General features: G+C 39.6%; 1 protein-coding gene across 1 annotated transcript in view; it reads right to left on the bottom strand.

Annotated features, from left to right (window-relative positions):
- Positions 1-17,452, bottom strand: part of CNN3 (calponin 3, acidic) — a 60,937-nt gene extending 43,485 nt beyond the window's left edge. The window contains exons 1-2 of the mRNA XM_009884752.1: positions 17,390-17,452; positions 12,457-12,579 (exon numbers count right to left, since the gene is read on the bottom strand). Of these exons, the coding sequence (XP_009883054.1) occupies positions 12,457-12,579; positions 17,390-17,452 (186 nt within the window). The remainder of the gene's footprint in view (positions 1-12,456; positions 12,580-17,389) is intronic.
- Between the last annotated feature and the right edge of the window lie 3,153 nt (positions 17,453-20,605).

A 20,605-nucleotide genomic window follows, 5' to 3' on the forward strand; every position in this document is an offset into this window, starting at 1 on the left:
CAGATGTGACTCTATAGGATCTCTGTACGCAAAATGTCCATAAAATACTCTGACTATGGATGTGCCTATTCTAACATGCTTGGGTTTAGGAATTCTTCCCTAAAAGAGACTCTGGTATAAACCTGCTGAAGCCAACAGACAAACAGATGCCTATCTGAATTTGGGGTTGTGATCTGTAAGTCAGAACCATTAATCAGCCTTTCTGATCATTAAAAATTAACCTTAAGTTAACCTTCAGTGCCTGTCTATAGACACGTCGTACCTAGAACTGGTGCAGTTGCTCACGTGTTGGAGTGGCAATTCCCCTCCAAAAATCTGGTCTGACCAGTCCTACTTACTCCCTCTCACAGTGTCAGCGAGGAGAGCGACCAGCGTTCCTGCTGCTTGGAATCCAACATCATACACTCATCAAGGGATACAGGAGAAACTTCTGAGAGAACAAGTATGCACATTATAAAGAAGAGGAAGCGTTACGGAATTTGTAAGCTAGAAATGCTGCTGTTCAGCTCCTGCCAGTATACAAACTTTCTGATGGTGGAAAGGAACTGAATCATCTACAGCCTTCTTTAAACATGTAAAAGAAGATGAGCTGTTCTACTAGTGAATTTCAAAACACTGTTCAAAAGTAAATTTTGGAGAATGATTGATGTCTTCCACCTTGAAAAGACCAAGGCTTTTGTTTCCCCCCTCCAGCAGAATATAAGTATCTCTCAGGGAGTCCAGTGGCAATCATTAGTACGCTGTGGAGAAGAAGCAGGCATCTATTGGGCAAGAAAGGACCAGGGCCTCTACAAGGTCAACCGGCTATTCAGGGTAAGTGTTTCCCAACATCTATTTACTTTAGCTACAAGGCTGCCTGTAGAATATTTGCATTGCACGAGATATTTCTCTGAAGATCTCTAGTTTATTTGGTTCAGCCTTCCTCGGTGAGGCAGCAGAAAGGGGGAAAGAAGGGGCCAAAGAGAATTTTTCTGTCACCCTTGTGACCTCTCGAGCTGCAACTGCCCAAGGACTTTCTTGGTCACTGGGCTATCTCACTTTGCTGCCTACAAGCTGTAAGAGGTCATTCCAGAAGCCAGTGCTGCAGGTCTCTTTACACCACTTACATTCTCCTCTAATGTAAAGAAATGTCCAGCTAACTGTTAAATTGGCTCACTGGCTGCCTGGCTTCACAGCTATGCCTATAAACTAAATCCTACGTACTAAAATCCTCTACCAATTCAATGTAACCAGACTTTTAAACAGTACAATAAACTAATCAATCTGTATATTAATTGAGGTGTAAAAGTAAAGGATAAGAATATAACATTTATAGTTAGCAACTCTCTCTATAAATCTAATTTCATGTTGATCCCTTTCATATAAAAATGGAATAGTTCTTGCCTTTCTGTTTCAGATATTTTCTACAGCTGTTGAAAGAAAACAAGCTAAGCCAGCAGTCTGGCACTCTGGGAACACTGGCACATAGCACCACTGCTGATAAAAGCTGCTTTGGAGTTTGTGAATGCAGCACTGTAGCTGACATTTACCAGCTAAAAGAGTGAAAGCATAACTCACAGCTTCACTGGGATTAAATGTCAAGCCACTGGTTAAAACAAAAATAAGTAAAGCAGAAAACTTCCAGTTTTTCTCATAAATATACAAACATACCTTTGCTGTATATCTTTAATGAACAAGTATTTGAGTACTGCTTATGTTCCCAAATTATAACAATCAAAGAGAGGACAACATAAGCCCCCCTAAACTTAGTAGAAATTGGAAAACTAATGTGAGATTTGCTTTGCATGAAAAACTGTCAACACCTGCTGTTCTCCTTAATGATTTCCACAGGGATTGGCCTTTGCCACCTGGACAAGAGCAGAAAAACTGCCAAGCTTTCTGGGGCTGGGCAAGCTTATGGTGTGGGGATGTTGATTGTTGCTGCAGGGTGATGGACACACGTGAACTGAAGACTGCACTGCGTTGGCAGCTATGGAGCTGCCTCCTGGTGTATACTTAGGACATCGCTCAGGCCTCCTTAGTCCTGGTCAGGCTCCTTTCCCCACAGTGCTAAGCAACTGAAGCTAAGAATAAGGGAATAGATGGTGAGAGAGAACAACTAAAAGAGGTAAAGGCAAGTGGAGTGATACAAAACTGGCCCAAGCTGGGTTAATTGCATGCTCTTTGTATATCTGTGCAAGTGAACAGACCTACTTTTTTAACCATATAGGGAAAAAAAAAACCCCAAACAACTAGGCTTTTTCTGCTTCTCAGAAACAAGTATGGGCCTAAAAGCAGCAATTTATTAATAATTTTATTTTGTTTGTGTTTTTGCTGGATAGCTCAAACCCAGCTTTTGTTGACAAATACTTCATTTCAATGGCTATTTAACATTTGGGAACAAATAGTAACTGTTCAGCCTGTTAAGATTTGAAAACCCAGAAGATATCTCTGAGGTTTGTCAGAAAAGCAAAGGAAATTTGAATAGCTGTGCCAGATATTTTAAGGAAGGCAAGGGAAAAGGAAAGGGAAAGGGGATAAAAAAAGAAGCATGGAAGAGAGAGGAAGTGGGAAACCAATTTGAATTACAATTGAAAAGAAGTTGGCACAGAGGAAAAAGGAGTTTTAAAACATGATTGTACTGCTGTACTCTCATAGAAAAGGCTTAAGAAAAAAGCTTGCCTGTTTGCAAATAAGGCTTCATTTAAAAACAAACAAACAAAAAACCCCAACAAATAAATCCCTTAAATTCCTCTATCAAGAAAAAGGAGGAGCATAAACCAATTTCACTCAGCTCTGATGAATAACTTAGACCATCTACAGATCTGACAAAACTCCTCAGCCAAAGGTATTTTAGCAGAAAGTTCCCTGATCTGGACCAAGTTTGACAAGTTTCCACCTTGCTAGGCAAAGTAAATTCTGGCTTTAGAATGAGTCTTCAAAGGTCAGCAAGAAAATGCATCAATTGGAGAAAGCAGTTTAAGGGATTGTAGTCTATGCATTATATATTTTTATTTTTATTGCATGTTCTTAGTTGATGACAAACACCCAAAAGTGCTGTTGGTAGCTGGACTTGCATAACAAAAAAAAACATGAAGTGCCATAGCAAGTTACAATACATGGAAACCTTACAAAAATCAGCTTTATGAAATTCTAGAAACAATGGCAGACAAAAATAATAAACCTTTCACAAAGGTAGCAGAAATAACAATAAACACAATTAAATGATATGCAATTACAGAAAACTAACGGGGCAAAAGAAACTGTCTTGATACAGAGAAAGCCTCCTGCATGAAAGTACAAATCTGACTGTAGAATAACCTGAAGGATCTTTCAGAAACAAGGGAAATGGAGCAGAAAATGATTCCAGTGACAGGGAAATGGAACAGTCTCATTTAGTGAAAGCTGAGTAGAGGTCCTTGGACGCTCAAAGGAAAACTGAAAGAAAACCCATGATAACGTGCTTATTTTTATGTCAGGGCTAGTTTTGGACTCCTGTAATCATCAGGTAGGAGACAGGGGTTTCAACATTTCAAGATTTTATTGCCTTTTATGATTTCGGAGGGTAATAACAAATGTTTTTGTTTCTGTGTTTTTTGTTTTGCTGGGGGGAGGTTGGTTGTTTCTGTGGCACAAGCCGAGAGAAGCTGCAACGAATTAATTTATATTCTGCTATGTAAATTACAGCTTCTCATGAGCTCATCAGCACTTGCTTGGTTTTAGTATTAATCTTACTCTTTTGAAAACTTCACACTAATGCCCTGTAAGGTGAAGTATTCAGCTGAACACTTTCCCTTCACATACAGGAGTACAGAGCACTGCCCACAAAGACAGCTGTAATCTGCCTTCTTGGTCTCAGCTGTTCCCATTTCCTGCCCTGTGATTCCCCAGGACCTGGTTCAGCTGATGGCTCAGTGTATCCTCAACAGCCCCCAAGTCTGTGGGAAACACAACTGCAAGCGTTACAGCCCTGTAGTTGTGGGAGCAGCTCTCTAAATATTGGAGATGCTTTAATGGCAAAATTAGACTAACAAAAGCATTAGTGAACAAATATCCCAAATTTTAATTGTAAATTTTTTTACCTTAGGAGCTCATGACCAAGACACAAGCCTGGAGAGTCAAGGTTGTACTCATAGCTCTGCCGTGGACTTGTCACAGTATTTGGGGCACAGCTTTTACTTTCTCTCACATCAGTATTTTTTACTTTAAGACCAGGAAAACAATAACGTACTCCTCACAGAGGATGCATCAAGATTCTTGTACACCCTTCTCAGTGAAGATCTCCAGGTATGGAGAGTATTGTTTTTATTATTATATGCATTTTGATTGAGTAGTGTACTCTGCAAATAAGATAAAATGTATGTGCTAAAATGCACGTGCTATTTTCTTTTGAATAGAATTGTTCTCTTTAATACTTTCAGACATAGCAAGCCATATCAGTTAAGAATCAATTTCTGCTATCAACTTTGAGGGCAACTTATGCCTGGATGGCAAACAGAAAAATTGTTACTTTTTAGTACATGAGTAACTCTAAAACGTTTGAAGAGATACATTGTTCATCTACGCGGAGGTAATGCAGTTACGATGGAAATAAGCTCTCTTCTAGGGAATATAAATCTATTTGGTAATCAGAAAAACAAGAGAAATCGGTGAATTTAAGAGAGAAAGGGATTTCTCTTTAGCTCAAATACTTAAGCAAGTGAGAGGGAGTGTCCTTGTTAAAGCTTTTACTATTCTAACTCTTTAGCATGTCTGAAAATTTAGGTTTTGAACCCTGAAGAGTAGTACCTTAGAACTTTTAATATATTTTTTTTAAGGTTTAAAAAAAAAAAGCAGGAACCTTTTCCAGTAATTCCTTATTATTGCTATTGGTGGGGAGAAAGAAGAATTTCAGGTTCTGTTTGAACAATATAAAGGTCATTAAACTAGCTTACTCTTTTTGAATAGTGAAGATCTTATCCAGTTCACTTCCCTCCACAACCGGTACATAAAACCAACTAAAACTTCACACCCTATTCACTGTTTGAACTTACCTGCGGAATGCAGGGTAGGACAAAAAAACTAGATGTGTAGTATGATGTAAACTGTGTAATTAAGGTAGAATTGAATTATACCTGGGTATGCTTTCATCTTCTACTGTCTAAATCACTTGAATCATCAGGGGTGCAAAAAGCTAGTTACAGTGTTCTGTAGCAACAGCTTGTGTTCAGCAGCTATAGCTTGTAGCATTGCCATGAAACCCTTCCTAGTCCACTTCTGTGTACCTGGTTGGTGCCGTTCCTGTTGTTATTATCACACAGCACACACAGTAGGTGAGATGCTCTTCAAAACAAGCAGGGACATGTGTGGTCCTACAGGCAGATTACTTAATTAGAATAAATAAGATCAGTGAATGCCAGAACAGGGAAGAGAGAAGTGGAAGAGCAAGGACTTAGCACACAGGGCAGTTGGGTTTCTGATGTGCACTACACTTTTCTGAGTATTATTTTCATCGTAGAATGAAATATATTGGGAAGCTTCACCAACTCCCTCATTGCCCCAGCTCTCACTTCATAAAAGCTCGAGGAAAGGGAGACAAAACCCCTACCTAGTGGATTCTTCTATGGGAGAAAAGGAGAGGTTCCACAAAACTACTAGGAACTAGATTTAATTGTAACAGCACTGAACATTGTCACTTTTGCCTTCTAAGCACTTACTGGCCCAGTTACCAGCCCAGTGTCCTCGGGGGCAAGAGACAAGGGAAGGGGCCCACCTGACGTGATTTGGATCTGCATCCACATGCAAAGTAGTGAGGGAAGCTCCTAGTTTCTGAATCTCAGCAGAGTTCAGGAGTTCGGCTATGCGTGTGGCTATTTGACACTGTAAAGACCTAAACAGCTCAGGTCTGTTTCTGTGTGTGCCTGGAGGCTTTACTGATGAAAAGAAAGATAACTAGGGTCATTAAGAGCCTCAGAAGTTAGGCAATGGCTTAGTGAGGAAAGTTTGAGAATCTAGATTTGGATGCATAAAGAAACATGCAAGTTTGACTTTTTTTTTTTTTTTTTTTTTTTTAATGAAGCTATCCTTAGGCACCCTACTTCACTGCCCCTGTATTTCGGGTGAAAGGTGGCAGGTCTGTCCCTGGGATTAAAAGGTCTTTGGAGTGCTAGTCTTCATCCATACATATGATGCTTCTGCAGGTATGTGGAAGCAGAATGGGATGTGTGAGCTCAGCGTACTCCTCAGCCTAGCTGCCAAATGTAAAATGAAAAACACAGAACCAATCAATTGAAAATAATAATAAATGACAGGTATGAAAGTAGTACTAAGTCTGCTGGAATGTTAGTGTTGGTTATTAAAACATTAAATTAACACACCAGACTGCCAGTGGGACCAACCAAACATCATGATGTCTGCCAGAAGTTTGTGTCAAGAAATAGTGGCACCAGTGAGCCTTGTGAGAAACTGTGGGAGATGGACAGAAGGTTGGTTAAAAAAGAACAAGATTACCAAGGCAGATGCAGGCTGGAGAATAAACTAAACCCCTACCTACATTACCAAGGAGTGGATCTGTGGTTTATTGCTGCTGATAAATTAGTAGGAAGTAAAGAAAATTTGACTTTGAGTGGATGAAAAAATTGGTCATAAAAAAATTCAGTAAAAGGCTTTTGCCAAGTAAATGAAATGGCAGTTAGCGAACTACATCTGTAGCTACAAACACTACGTACTAGCTGTCTTTCAACAAGCTGTTGGTGTTTTAAGTGTCACCTTGGTTGAGTCTGAACCTGACTAAAGTCTCTTGGTCAGAGCACCATGAGAAATACCCTCTAACCTTTTAACATTAAAAATAAGCGCTTATCTCATCTCCCGATACCAAAAAGTACTGCTTATTATAGTAGCTTGCTTCTACTCAAAAGGAAAGGAGAAATTAAATCCAAAGACTGTTAAATATAATCATGCATATTACTAACAGTGGCCTAAAACGAGCCTTTAATTGCAAATCTCAATGTGTCTATCATTAGTCAAGCATTCATTTAACTAGAACTTGAAAGCGGTATTTTAGGTTAGCTAAAACTGATATTTTATATGTATATAAACATCTTTGAGATCACTGCAGTTGGTATAGCAAGAATCCGTATGAAATACCTGCCTGAAATGCCTTCACAGTGCAAAACCTAGAGGTGTCAGCAATCTGTATCTGCATACCGGTGGCCTGGTTCAGTGGTCAGACTTAGTGAGACTGTTTACTTGAAACCATGCTTTATAACATATGTGGAAGAGTGACCAGGGTGTTCATGAAGTTCATAATGAACCTGATAGCTGATGAGTTAAAACCGATCAGTCTTTAGTTTAAACTCTGCTTAAATCTAAGCTAAGATCTCAGTTCATCTTTACCGCTACTTCCCTCTGAAATGTAGTGTCTACAGGCATGGCTAACTGGCTGTCACAGAAAGAGCAGAGCTCCAACCTAGCTTTAAACTCACTGATTTGAACAGCTTTAGACGTTTATCTGTGCTCAGCAGAGGGTAATTCTACGTTGTGGCTGCAGGGTGGCTGTACACAGCACACAAGGTAGATGAGGAGTGAATAAGACTGATATTTTCATTAACGCTGAGAAGATAAACACAAATTTGGATGGTTTAACGCTGTTTTCTTTTTAGACTACACAGTTTGTATCACTAATGGTATTAATCCGATGTTCTTTCTCTTGCCTGTTTTGATCCTAGAAGAACAATAGTAGATCAGACACACTGTAAAATCAATCTGGTCCAAAAGAATTATAAATAGAGGGGAAAGATTCAGTGTACAAAAGAATGCACCAGATAGCCTTAATACTGCATTATACAAAGTTCGCTTGTTTTGAAGTGAATAGAGAAAAAAATGCCATCACCCAGATTTTGTAGCTTTCCACAAAGTTCTAATAAGAACCGTGATATAAGGGACAATAACTTATTATTCCTCATAGTAATTTGTTAAAGTGCTATGAACTTAAGACATTTTGGGCAGGGCACAAAGAATGGAAAATCTTAGCAAAATGAAATAATGATCTCCTTTCATATAGCTTACTGCGTGAACACTTCTGTAACAACTCTAGAAGCTTGTTGTAGTGAATTTAACTAGTTGGGGGACCAGGCGTGCGTGATGGGATATGCAGTCATAAAAGAATTGGTAGACTGCTCGAAGCGCAATCAGCTGTGCGGGTTTCATGCTTCTAGAAAGAAGTTTAGAAAGGAGAGACCCATTCAGCTGACAGCTGGTGGGGAGGGAGACAGCAGAGCTTGTTGTACTTGCTGTGCAAACGTAAACTTCTTACTACAGACTTCCCACGGGAAGAAGGCCCTAATGTGGAAGGACTGCTGCCTTTGCCTGGTTTAACACAGGCTTTTCCAAGCAGCAGTCATCTGAAAATACCTGTTTATCTCAGGCTCTGTAAAGCACTGAGGCAGTAGGAACCACTGAGAAGTGTTGCCAGAAAAGCAAAAGAAGTCTGGTCCTCAGGGTCCGGGATGCACAATCCACTAATGAATTGAGCTTTACGCAGCATTTCTGCACATTTCTTGGTGAAATTTAATTACATTAAAGGAGAGCAAATCGCCGACCCAATTACATTACCCATCTATGGCTGAAAGCAAGGACTGGATGCAATCTCTGTACAGCCTTCTGCTGTGTGGTGCACATGTATCCTTTGTTTTCAGTTTGAATTTCAGGTGTGCCAGGATGACTGGAATAATCATGACCCAGCCAAAGGGCTGGATCACCTGAATACCTGGTTTCAGGGTTGGCAAATCAGCCCAGAGACAAGGATGATAGCTCTGCAAGCAGCAAGAGAACTGAAGACTGGTTTCCTCTGAACATGTAGCGACTGACTGACTCGAGTATATTATAGAAAGGCCGTAACATTAGTTTATTCTTTCTTGGACATCAAATAATGTATGTAAGATTCAGCAATTTTCTCTATCTTTCGGAAAAATCTCTGTGCAGCTTGTGCAATTTTCTATAACTGTCTAAGAAGGATTTGCATCTTTTCCTAGGTGGTTGATCTTCTAACATCTTATTCTGTTTTTATGTTTCTTCTCAGCCTTTCTCTCAATTAAGGCAATAGAAGTCTCTCTTCTCTGACTAGCTGCTTGTTTTCATGGTAGGAATTTGTAGTCTTTGAGGCTATGACTGCATATGAAATCTGGCTGCAACTGATGAACGGTTTTAAAAGCTTTTCTGTGGGAAGGAAGGTGTAGGCAGAGTGTGCTAGCACAAGCCTTGCTTTCCTGGAATTGGAGGCCTCTGCATAGGAAGCCTACCTAAGGCTGACATGTTGTAAAAACAGCCCAGCGGAGATGAGCCTGCAAAACACTCTGACACCTATATTTCTGTAATTCTTGGCTACAGGGACACAAAGCCAATCATCACTTCTGACATCTTAATTTTGTTACTTGGTTTGATATCTCTAAAGGGACTTAACTTTGTAGAGCGCAGATGTTCATAACGCAGAAATGGGCCTCTTGAAGATGATCTCAAACTGAACAACTAAGCTAACTTTTACATTTCTTAAACTCTCTGGAGGCCCATTTCAAGTATGGGTCAAGTCCTGCAAGACAGCAAAGGTCTCCTGGAAGCTGTTCAGCTCTTTCTGAACTCACTGTCTTGAAGAAGGGTTAGATGGAACTGCTTTCTCATGCAAAGTAAACTGAGAAGCTTTGCCAGAAGATCAGTGTGAGATACAAAGGGGACACAGTGCTCATGTAAATAAGCAGATATAAAGTAACTCCTGTGCAGCTAGGTTTGCTGTTTCCCCTTTACAGCTATTTTGGCTCCACAGATATGCTAGTTATGCCAGCCTAAGCCTATCTGCTCCAAATCTTGCCTTTGTGCACCTAATGGTTTCAGGCTCCCTTTGCAGTACTTCTCTCGTCCTGCATTCCTTGAAAACTATAACATTTCTGATTTTCTCTAGCTTTTGGGTGTCTGGAGAAGACTTCAGTCATTCCTTCAAACGTGCACACTTCTGACAAGCCTGAAAGCAAGTGTAAGTATTTGGGGATCACTCAAACATACAAATTACTTGAAAGCAATTCAAAGTTGTCTCTCCCTCCTGCAGTTAAACAAAAACAGTTGCCTAGACTGAAAACATACAGTACCTGTAAGCTCCACTGTTTAAAAATATGAAGCTCTCAGCATGATGTAATACTGTGCTTGTTTCTAAACTCGGGTGTTGATTTCCATGCCAAAAGTTATAGATGAGTCCTGTAAATGCTAGCATTTGTCCCACCCTTTCCAGCTCTTTAAACTACTAAGCATTACACTTTCCCAAGAGTAAGGGTAGTTGCAATTTACGACAAGCATTTTCTTCTAAAGGCAATGAAATACGACCAGTTGCTTCACATACCACACAGAATCTTTTCACTAGCAATGTGAGGCACTTTAATCCCTGAATCACTGTCCTTTGACAAGCGTTTTAAAATCGTTACAGATCTCTGATTTATTATATTTTACAGAATTCTTTAATTAAGATATGCATACAAGTAGTAGTATGTGGGCAGCTTTCAAGTGGTATAAGATTTGGCGTAATGCCAGAGATGCTTCTGCCAGTGGCAGTACCAGCTGCTATTGTGGCTGATGATGGGACCTGGCAAAAAAAAATATTTGGGAACACCCTCTCCTCCAGCCCTTCTCTAATCATGGAGTCTCTAATCAAGGACTCTTTGGAGAGCATTTTGAGACGGTGATTCCCTTAAATGCTACAAAGGGCTTAATGGCCTGGCTAAAATGTATTCTTAATTTTACAAGGATAAGGGTTTTTCAAATGTGTTAGGCTTTTGACAGCTTATTGCAGTTTATCAGCTCCAACATAATATCTAATAATTCTATGTGTAAATCCCCCTGTCACTTTAAATTCCTCTCGTAAACAGAGGAACTGTGGAATTAGATCAGTAACTTCCTGCTCTATGATGTTTCCAGTTGATGCTTTTGGTAATATATTAAGCTACACACTGAGACTTTCCCATCAATTTCTTTTGCAATAATAAGTTAAAAAAAAGTATATACATTAAATAAAAACAGTGGTGTAGCAAAGTGACTCCTTATTATTTGTTACTTGCCTTTTACAGGCCTACTTTGCTGTAAGATGTTTGCTTCATGTAAACAGCCCTTTACTATCCACCACCCCCCCGAAGTGATTAAAATCACTGTAAAAAGAATAGCGCGCCATCTCCTTGTTCTTCCCAACTTTATCTCTCGTTTTCAGAATGGGCTTGAAAAACAAGAACTGCAAAAAGCTACTTCTGTTGTTCTGCGCACTAGACTGCTCTGAAAACTCCAGCAAGCAAGTAGGTTTTGATTTGATAGGAACTGACGAGTACTGTTGAAGCCAATAAGATCAAATTATTCACAGCAGCTTCTCTAAACATTTGAAATATCACAAATATATATGAGCCCCTTTAGAATTAGCCACACAGTTCACAGAGCTAAAAAAAGTCTGCTCAGAAACATCTGCTGTGGGTGTATATGTGCTGCTACTAAATTATGAAAAATATCTTGTAACTGCACAAGTTTTTACAGGCTTCATTAAAATATTTTAAAACCTATAAAATATTAATTTAAGATTCTGCTAAAATAATGCTTTTTTAAAAAACTCAGGTTTGGATAACTGACTCCTTAAGACGACAACAACCCTAGCAAAAAGCCAGCTTTAACCAAAATTTCTCTTAAAGAATTGCAGGACTTAAACCTGGAAGTTCAGTGCACTACCTTTTGAGTCCTGCATTGACAGAAAACATTATTGATCAGATATCTCTATTTTAGTTCTGTAACCTGACAACCCTGAATACTTCTGATTTCATTAAGTGTGTGGAATATTTTTAAATAAATGTTGTAATTAGCATGAGAGTGCCGTTTCCTCAACACCTTGAAAAAGTTACTGGAGTGCTGAGGAGTTGCCACTTAAGCAGTGATGGTTTTTGTCATTAGATGAGCTAATTAATGTCAGTCAGCCAAAGACTAAATAAATACGCATGTAGCTGAAAAGTCCATGTAAGCACAAGAACTGAATCTGTATGTATTTCTGCTGGTCTGAACCTGCCTGTTCCAGACTGGTCATACCATTTCAGGAGCAAGACCAGCCAACAGTATAACCAGGCTTTCAGGCACGGTTTGTGCTGTTGCAATCCAGAAGAGATATTATCAAGAACCTGCAACCTTGTTTGTGCTAGCTCTACCAGCAGTAACAAGGGAGTGAGACGCTCTCTGATGTTACCTGCGGACTTTGAGAGGGAAAACTGGTATTTGCTACTCCAATTCACCAGCAGTACAACCTGTTCTCTCTTTCTTGGTGTATTGCTGCTATATCTCTTTCAGCTTTTATTTTACATTCAAAAATACTTTTCCTGTGAACTGTAAATCTAAGCATACATATGAGATACAGTCTGCAATGTCTTGATATTCCAAATGCTTTTATGATGCAGATTAGCAAGTTCTCAAGAAATTAAAATTTATTTTACCTACCAAATCTGGTTTCAGTTTGTAGGTCAAAGGAAGGGAGTAAAGTATGGAGTACAGGGTTGTTACCACAGAGGAGGTCCAAGATTGTCTAACCTCACGGCTTCTGGGAATGCGATCAAGGGTGAACTGGAAGAGAGCATGATAAGATGAACTGTTATTTTTCTAAGAATGTTGTTGCTCTTTCTATAGTTATTAGATCTGTCTGTGCCAACTTTTTTTAATTTTTTATTTTTAAAATCTAGTTTTGAAATGTTTGGGTATGAGATGCCTTATTCAGTGTCGTGCTTAGCGCTTCTGGCAATAAAGTAAAACGAAATACTAGAACTAGACATCTATTTTCTAATATCTTCTAGTGTTACTTTAAAACATTTCTAAGTTAATAAACAACTCGGCTAGAGCAGCTTCACCCGCAGTATGTTAACGTAGTGCCCCACCTCGTGGTGACCGAGACACAAGCCTAGGGCTGCTCAGATACAACCCAAACATGGTCACTCTTCTGGCTCTTGCCTGTTTAAATTCTTCGTGGATTTAGACTGCAGAAAATGTAACAACTTTTCTCAGTTAATGTCTGGTGCGTACCATTAAAAATGCAACAGCAAATATCACTGTCCTTTAAATGAGTACTCAATCAGTATTCAAAAGATATGCAAGACGTATACGCAAAATATTTGCATAAAGAAACAGGAAAGAGCATCTTATCATTAAATTAAAAAATAGTTTAAGAAATAATTTTCTTTGTTCTTTCGCTAGGAAAAAGTAGAGATTATTCACTGTGTGCAAAAGGTATCAAATTAATAAAACTCAGATGTTTTCTGCTTGTCTCAGAACACAGTAAAGTGTTAACAGTAGTTAGGCTTCCTGCACTCTTCACAGATGGCTTTTATGTTGATGTGAAGGAACTACCCTAAGAACTATTGCTACATCAGAAGGCAGTCCTGATGTCAATGAAATTTTTGACTGTTTAAATCAAAAACAAATATAATGGCTGGAGTGCACTGTTCGTTGGCATTGACACTGTTTAAAACTGGACAATGGTCACTACCTCGCTTCATATGGGACACTGGGTCATTGCTGCTCTGGCAGAACTCAGATTGGGAGCGAGAGACTCTAAATATCATTATAAATACTGAAAATTGCCCAGTTAGTTCAAAGGTACCATTGCTAATTGTCATAGCTTAGCCCTGGTGATTTGTGACCAGGGAAGATTATGTTGCCAATAGCTATACAGTAAATAAAAACTAAAAATCAGTTTTTAATAGGAATAACTGGTTTTATTAATATATAAGGTGGAAAGAATAAAAAAAACACTTATAAATGCAGAATATGAAGTTAATTTTCTTCACTGAAACTATTCTGTTTCATTGTGATAAGATTCTTTAATTTTGGTGATGCTGGCAGGCATTAACAGATGTTCCAAACTGGTTGTTTTATGTTTTATTTGCAGGTGTTGAAACTCCGATTGCATTAGTCTGACAACAGAATATGGAAAAATAAACATGCCCCCTGCTCCCCATTCAACAGGATTCTGGTTATCACCACCTCTCTATTTCTTAAAGCTTTGGAAGGGATCAGCGGATAAAAAGAAATGCCGTAAGTGGAGTTTAGACCCTTGCATAGTATTCAGTCCTGCAAGAAATACGTGTAACGTAGTTTTAGGCAGACCAGGTTTCAGTGGAATTATTTGGGATGCTCCCTTCACTGTAAGAATGGTGTTAAACAATATTTACCAAAAAAATGTATGTGATTTTCTTCATCACAAAAACCTGGTTTCAGCAAAACTTGGCAGGACCCCAAACAGTATCAAAGTAGAAATTTACTTGTAGAATTCAAGTAAAGATCAAACTGATTTTACCTATGCTCTTCAAAAAACATGCTTGAAACTTTGCACATCAGTGTCTATGTCATATGTCAGGACTTCAGCCCACATATCAATCAACACTTAAATATTAAGCTGAGAAACAAGACTTTTGTTTGTTTGTTTAAAAGCGACTGCCAGATACTTCTGCAATCCCAGCCTCTCATCTGATGGAGTACTATTGGTATTCCAGACAAAGGTACCTCCTGCATCTTTTGCTGGAAAACTGCCTAATATGTCTGATAGAAACAGACAAATTGCTCTCCTATCTTCTATGGTGTCATATTGTTGCATTTATTTTTCATTACATCTCTAGTGAAGTCAGAAACCTTTTTGTTATTTGAAGATAAATGTTCCAAACTGGCAACATGTAATAGTTGACTGGGTATTGCAATTTCAAAACCAGTGATGTAGTCCTTTACCTAGTTAATATTGTTGTTTTGGTAGCATGCAAGAAAAAGTAAGTGGAAAATTGCCACTGCTGTGAATTATTATAAGATGCTCAATTGAATATACTGCAGTGCTTGCAAGGAAACTGGGTTTATGCAGTTCTTTTCCCTGCTGAGGAACGAGATTTCTTAGCATATCATCTCTCACGAAACATAAAATGGAGAAGAACATGCAGTCAGATGAGCATTATGTAAAGGTTAGTTAATCTGGTTGCTCATCTCGGACATGACAAATGGGGTACAAGATCCAGTGAAGAATTCATGTTCTTCAGTCAACAAATCTAAGCTGTCTTTCTGCTGCTAGAGCAGGTAGGCAGGAGCTGAAGCAGGTTCTCTATGCCAAGCAACAGCTCTGGGGGCATCCACGTAGAATAGTTGTGGTTACAGGCTGGGGTAACAGAGAACAAAGAGGCAAGTGATAGCAGGACCCAAGATTTTTCATAGGAGCATTTTGGATATTTTTTTTTTTTTTTAAGAGCCTTAGTGGGTAGAGGTGCAGCATTTTGCTTCTTGTAAGCAAGATGTTCGTTCTGGCTTCCTTTCCTTCTCCCTGAATACTGTAACTTTTAGAACTGGGCTAGACCACAGATCAAAAAGAGGAATTGATTATATTTGTAGTTTTTTACATGAGAATTTGTTAAATGTGTACTCTGATTTTTCTTAGGTATTATTGTAAACTGTCTTCTGTCCAGTCCTTAGTTCTGGAAAAATTTACTTCCTTGCCAAGATGAGGAAGGGAATAAGCATGGGTTGAAACATTGTCTTTTCCCTTTCATTTATTCAAAGCTGCAAGAAGCAACGAACACATGATTTTTAAATGCTTGATGATCTCCAGCATCCCCAGTGCCAAAACACTTACTATGTGAAAGCCCACTCTGAAAGTTAGCAAATATATGCTATAGGCATGTGACCTTTACTTTCCAAAATTTATCTTCCATTTTCACTCCAAATATTTTTGCTCAGTGGAAAAAGAACGGCCAAAGGAAAACGAGCATCTGTTATCCAGACAGCAAACCCAGATGCAGCCAAAAATGTTCCTCTGGCTTTCAGTGTTGAAGGAAGATACAAATACGTGATCTGTTAGCAGTTGGAGAGGGTATGAAAGGGAAGCTGCTTAGCAAAACTAAGCAAACTACTGGAAAAGTGCATAATCCTTTAATATTCAGAATATGTATTTTTAAGAAATTTAATAACTTAGGGTTGGACATTTTTCAGGTAAGTGAGTATAGCTGTGCGAATGACTAATTACCAGACAAGATTTCTCTGAACAGTAAATACCTCCGGTCGCTTTACTAAACTCTCATCCTTGGTGCACAATGAGAGAAGAGACTGCCACGCTCAGTTTTAAACTAAGTCATCCCCACTTGATTCAGCAGCTTGTGGTAGGCAAGGAATCTTTGTCTTCCAAGGTGAAAGTAGGGTAAGCAAATTTAAAAATGTCATTCCCAAGTGAGCCTGTTGTTCATCTTAGCAGCAGTTGCTTTACATTAAAAGGGTTTATTCTGAAGATCGTTGGTACCGAGTCCTACAATCTTTGGTTCCAGTAGTGTTGCTGAAGACAATAGGAATATTGGAAGTGCACCATGTGAATTCAATGCCACCTAAATATTAATTTACTGTGTTGTACTACTTGCTCAAAAGGACTGAGATTTTTGTAGTCAGAACATTCATTTCCATTGTACTTTTCCCAATTTCTAAATAAAAATCTTTCTACTGATTTCACTGGACATCAGTTAACACTTTAAGTCACCAGAGTCATACTGCTGTCTGTTAATCATACAGCAAACTTGCTCAAAGCAACCAAACATCTGATAAAAAGATAAACAAGATATTTTCATGATTTTTAGGAGGTTAGCATTTGCTCTGGTCATCAACCAGAAAACCACCTGACATTAAGAGGTATTTCATACTTTTTAAACACGTGTAACTAACGCTTAATTTTAAAATCCCACCAAAATAGTGTCTAGAAACACACAAAAATAATACCATTTCAATTAATGTTTTCTTAAATAAAACATTTTTAGATATTATTTCTTTCCAAAAAATACATTATGTCAGCGAGGGAAATGCCAAACTAAAAAATAAATGAAAAAAAAAAACACCCCCACAATCTTTCTGCCCCAGTATTTTTGTAGCTACAAATAACACTTCAATGGCTATCTGGTTTACACAATTAAAAAAGATTTATTTTAAGCATGTCTTTCTTGAGCAAGAGATACTCTTCTTTGTACAGTAACTTTCAGTATAATTATGTTCCCTCCTTGCTTTAAATAGACTAACACGTTAATAGGAGGTAAAGACCATTTTAAGAAAAAGTAAGGAAGGTGGTAGTGAAAACTGGTAGCAAGAATGGCATTTGCTATTTTTAGGTGTGTTTACTTTGCATTTTCAGTGTCTCTCTAGTACAGCATTAATCAATAGTGTTTATTTAGTTCACTTTTAGAAACATAAAACCCAGTATGTACACAACGGCACCGTTAGCTGAACTTTAGTGCAAGTGATTCTACCTAGAAAATCAAAAGCACCTGCTGATGCTAAAAATATCCTTTTAAAGAATTAATTCCAAATTGCCTTGAACTAGAATGTCATGTTAAGGTCACTTTATCTTACAAGAGCATATTTAACAAGTTACCTGGGAATTGGAGAATGTTTCAGCCCTTTTTTGTTCAAAAGAACGTATTTTAGCTTCGCTCATCTTATCTGAGTCTGCAAAAATATAATGTCTAGGAGAGTACGACTCGGACAAACAGCTAAGTAACCTCAGGATTTCTGTTGTGTGCCCACCTGTAAAAACAAAATAAACTGCAGTTAGCATACCAAAAATTTTGTAACTTTCAATTTCTTCAGCTGAATCAGTCACTTCTTCTAAAACTTATTGGTACTACTATTATTGGTGACACTCTTCTGAAAGTAGAGGATTCAATTAAAGGACAGCTGAGACTGTTTAAGTAACATGAAGATAATTGAGCTCCCACTGAAACCATGTTGATGGAAGTTTTTCAGTTAAATGGGATTGAACCAGGATCACACAGAAGTAAGACTTCTGTGGTTAATGTGTGTACACGATGCAAAAACAACTGGGCAAAGAATAATAGAATAGTTTGGGTTGGAAGGGACCTGTAAAGGTCACCTAGTCCAACCTCCCTGGCAACGAGCAGGGACATCTTCAACTAGATCAGGTTGCTCAGAGCCCCATTCAACCTGACCTTGAATGTTTCCAGGGTTGGGGCATCTATCACCTCTCTGGGCAACCTGTGCCAGTGTTTCACCACCCTCATTGTAAAAAAATTATATCTACTCTAAATCTACCCTCTTTTAGTTTAAAACCATTACCTCTTGTCCTATTGCAACAGGCCCTGCTAAAAAGTTTGTCCCCATCTTTCCTGTAGACCCCCTTTAAGTATTGAAAGGCTGCAGTAAGGTCCCCCCAGAGCCTTCTCTTCTCCAGGCTGAACAACCCCAACTCTCTCAGCCTGTCCTCATAGGAGAGGTGCTCCAGCCCCCTGATCATTTTTTTCGCCCTCCTCTGGACTGCTCCAACAGGTCCATGTCTTTTGGGTGCTGAGGGCCCCAGAGCTGGACACAAGACCCTACGCAGGGTCTCACCAGAGTGGAGTAGAGGGGCAGAATCAACTTCCCTGACCTGCTGGCCACACTGCTTTTGATGCAGCCCAGGATGTGGTTGGCTTTCTGGGCTGCGAGTGCACATTGTCAGCTCACGTCGCCTGTATTGATACCGAGGGTTGCCCTGACCCAGGTGCAGGACCCTGCACTTGGCCTTGTTGAACCTCATGAGGTTCATACAGGCCCACTTCTTCAGCCTGTCCAGGTCCCTCTGGATGACATCCTGTCCCTCAGGTGTGTCAACAGCACCACTCAGCTTGATATCATCTGCAAATTTGCTGAGGGTGCACTCGATCCCACTGTCTGTGTCATTGATGAAGATATTGAACAGTACTGGTCCCAGTATGGACCCGAGGGACACCACTTTTCACTGATCTCCACCTGGACATTGAAAGGTGTTGACCACTACCCTCTGGATGTGGCCATCCAACCAATTCCTCATCCCCTGAACAGTCCCTCCATCAAATCCAATTAAGGGAGCAGGATGTTGTGAGGGACCATGTCAAAGGCCTACAGAAGTCCAAACAGACAACATTCGTAGCTCTGCCCGCATCCACTGATGTAGTTATACTGTAGTCCATACTCAAAAGCCGTACCATGGTGCAACAGTCAAAATGAAGCTGGACAGGATCTGGCTCAGAGCTGCACCATGGAAGCAGCTCTCCCACTGACCCTACCAGTGTTCCCTACAACCTGCAAGAGCAGGGGCTGCACTATCCCAGCTCATAGTACTGAGATCAGGCAGGCAGCAATTTCACTCTGCAGCTATGCCAGTGTAAAAGCTGAGTGCTGACAGAAGAAATAGTCCAGCTCCAGCCAAGTGCTTCAAACGCTGTCCTCGAACGGGTGTTGACAACCTCCTAACTGCAAGGTCACTTTGTTCAGGTAGCTAAATTGGCACTAAACTGGAGAGAAGGGGAGGGTGTACTTATTGTGTTTTTTGTGAGCAGGGTTTTGTTTGGGTTTTTCTTTCAGTTGATTTTCCTGAACTGGGGTTACAGGAACATCTGTAACCGTGGAAGAGGAGAGAGGGAAGATCATATGCATAGGTAAAGTGGAACCAGCTCAACTTTTATCTGTTGGACTGGATTGGCTTAACATCAAACTGCACCCATGAGTATGTGCATAAGTATTTACTGGTTGTGTTACTTTTCACTCGCTGGAAGCTGCAGACCAAAACGGTAAACCAAATGTATTCCTACTACCTCCTGCTGCCCAGTGTCGTTAGCCTCCTAGCAGACCTTTGCTACACAAGTCAAGCACTCTTAGCTGGCAAACAACTGAGGAGAGCTATGCTGCTGTGTTAGATACGAGAGTCTGACACCTCTCCATTTTCAAACCTTTTTGGAGGGACTGTCTCATGAGCAATGGTTTGTTGAAGCTTTCACAAATTTCAATGCAATCATCTGAGTATTCACAGAAGAGCAGGAGATCCCTACTTCAAAAAAGTCTCAAAGAATAGGCTTGAACATTATATCAATCTTAACTGACTTATGAATTATTTCACCTGGTAAGCTTATGTATAGTGAATGTATTTTTTTTTTTTTAATATGTACAAACTAGATTCCAAAGGACCAAAGAAACAGAAGTGCATTTCCAGCCCTGGTGGAAGTAAAGATGACCTGAAAAATTATAAAACTGCCAGTAAAATTCAGATTGCAGAAAGATCCTGGGATTCTTACTCAATTAGTTGGTGCGCAAAACCCACCGGGATACTGAGATGATGAAATCAAAGCTTGTCTGGATTTGTCAACTTCAAATTTCCAAGGCAGTCTAATCTTTTGGGGCAAATTAATTACCCTGCAGCTCTCAGGAGGTAACAAGGAGTAGCAGATGTGTGTGTCCCCTCAGCGTGGGGTGGCACACCCGGACAACAGTACTGCCTCTGACAGACCCAGGAGAGACTCTTGTAAGTAATCCACAGAAACGCCGTTTGGGTAAAATTACTACAAAACGTCACGTACGTATGAGGAGTACTGATCTTCGGAAAGCCTCACCCTGAATCGCCATCGATAATTTTCTGTCAGAGGAGCAAGCAGCAGCACAGGTCTGTGCACCAGTTGTAGCCAATACATTCGTTAACGACCCCGGTGAAAACACATGTGCCCTCTTAAGGAAAGGTTCAGAAACCAAAGGGTCAGAGAGAAATACGGATGAAATGCCCCAAATAAAGACGAAGCTTAACAATTGCTCAAATCAAGAAGGCAAAACCCCACAGACAGGC

This window comes from Charadrius vociferus, unplaced genomic scaffold (genome assembly GCF_000708025.1).
Source record: "Charadrius vociferus isolate BGI_N301 unplaced genomic scaffold, ASM70802v2 scaffold163, whole genome shotgun sequence".
Classification (NCBI taxonomy): domain Eukaryota; kingdom Metazoa; phylum Chordata; class Aves; order Charadriiformes; family Charadriidae; genus Charadrius; species Charadrius vociferus.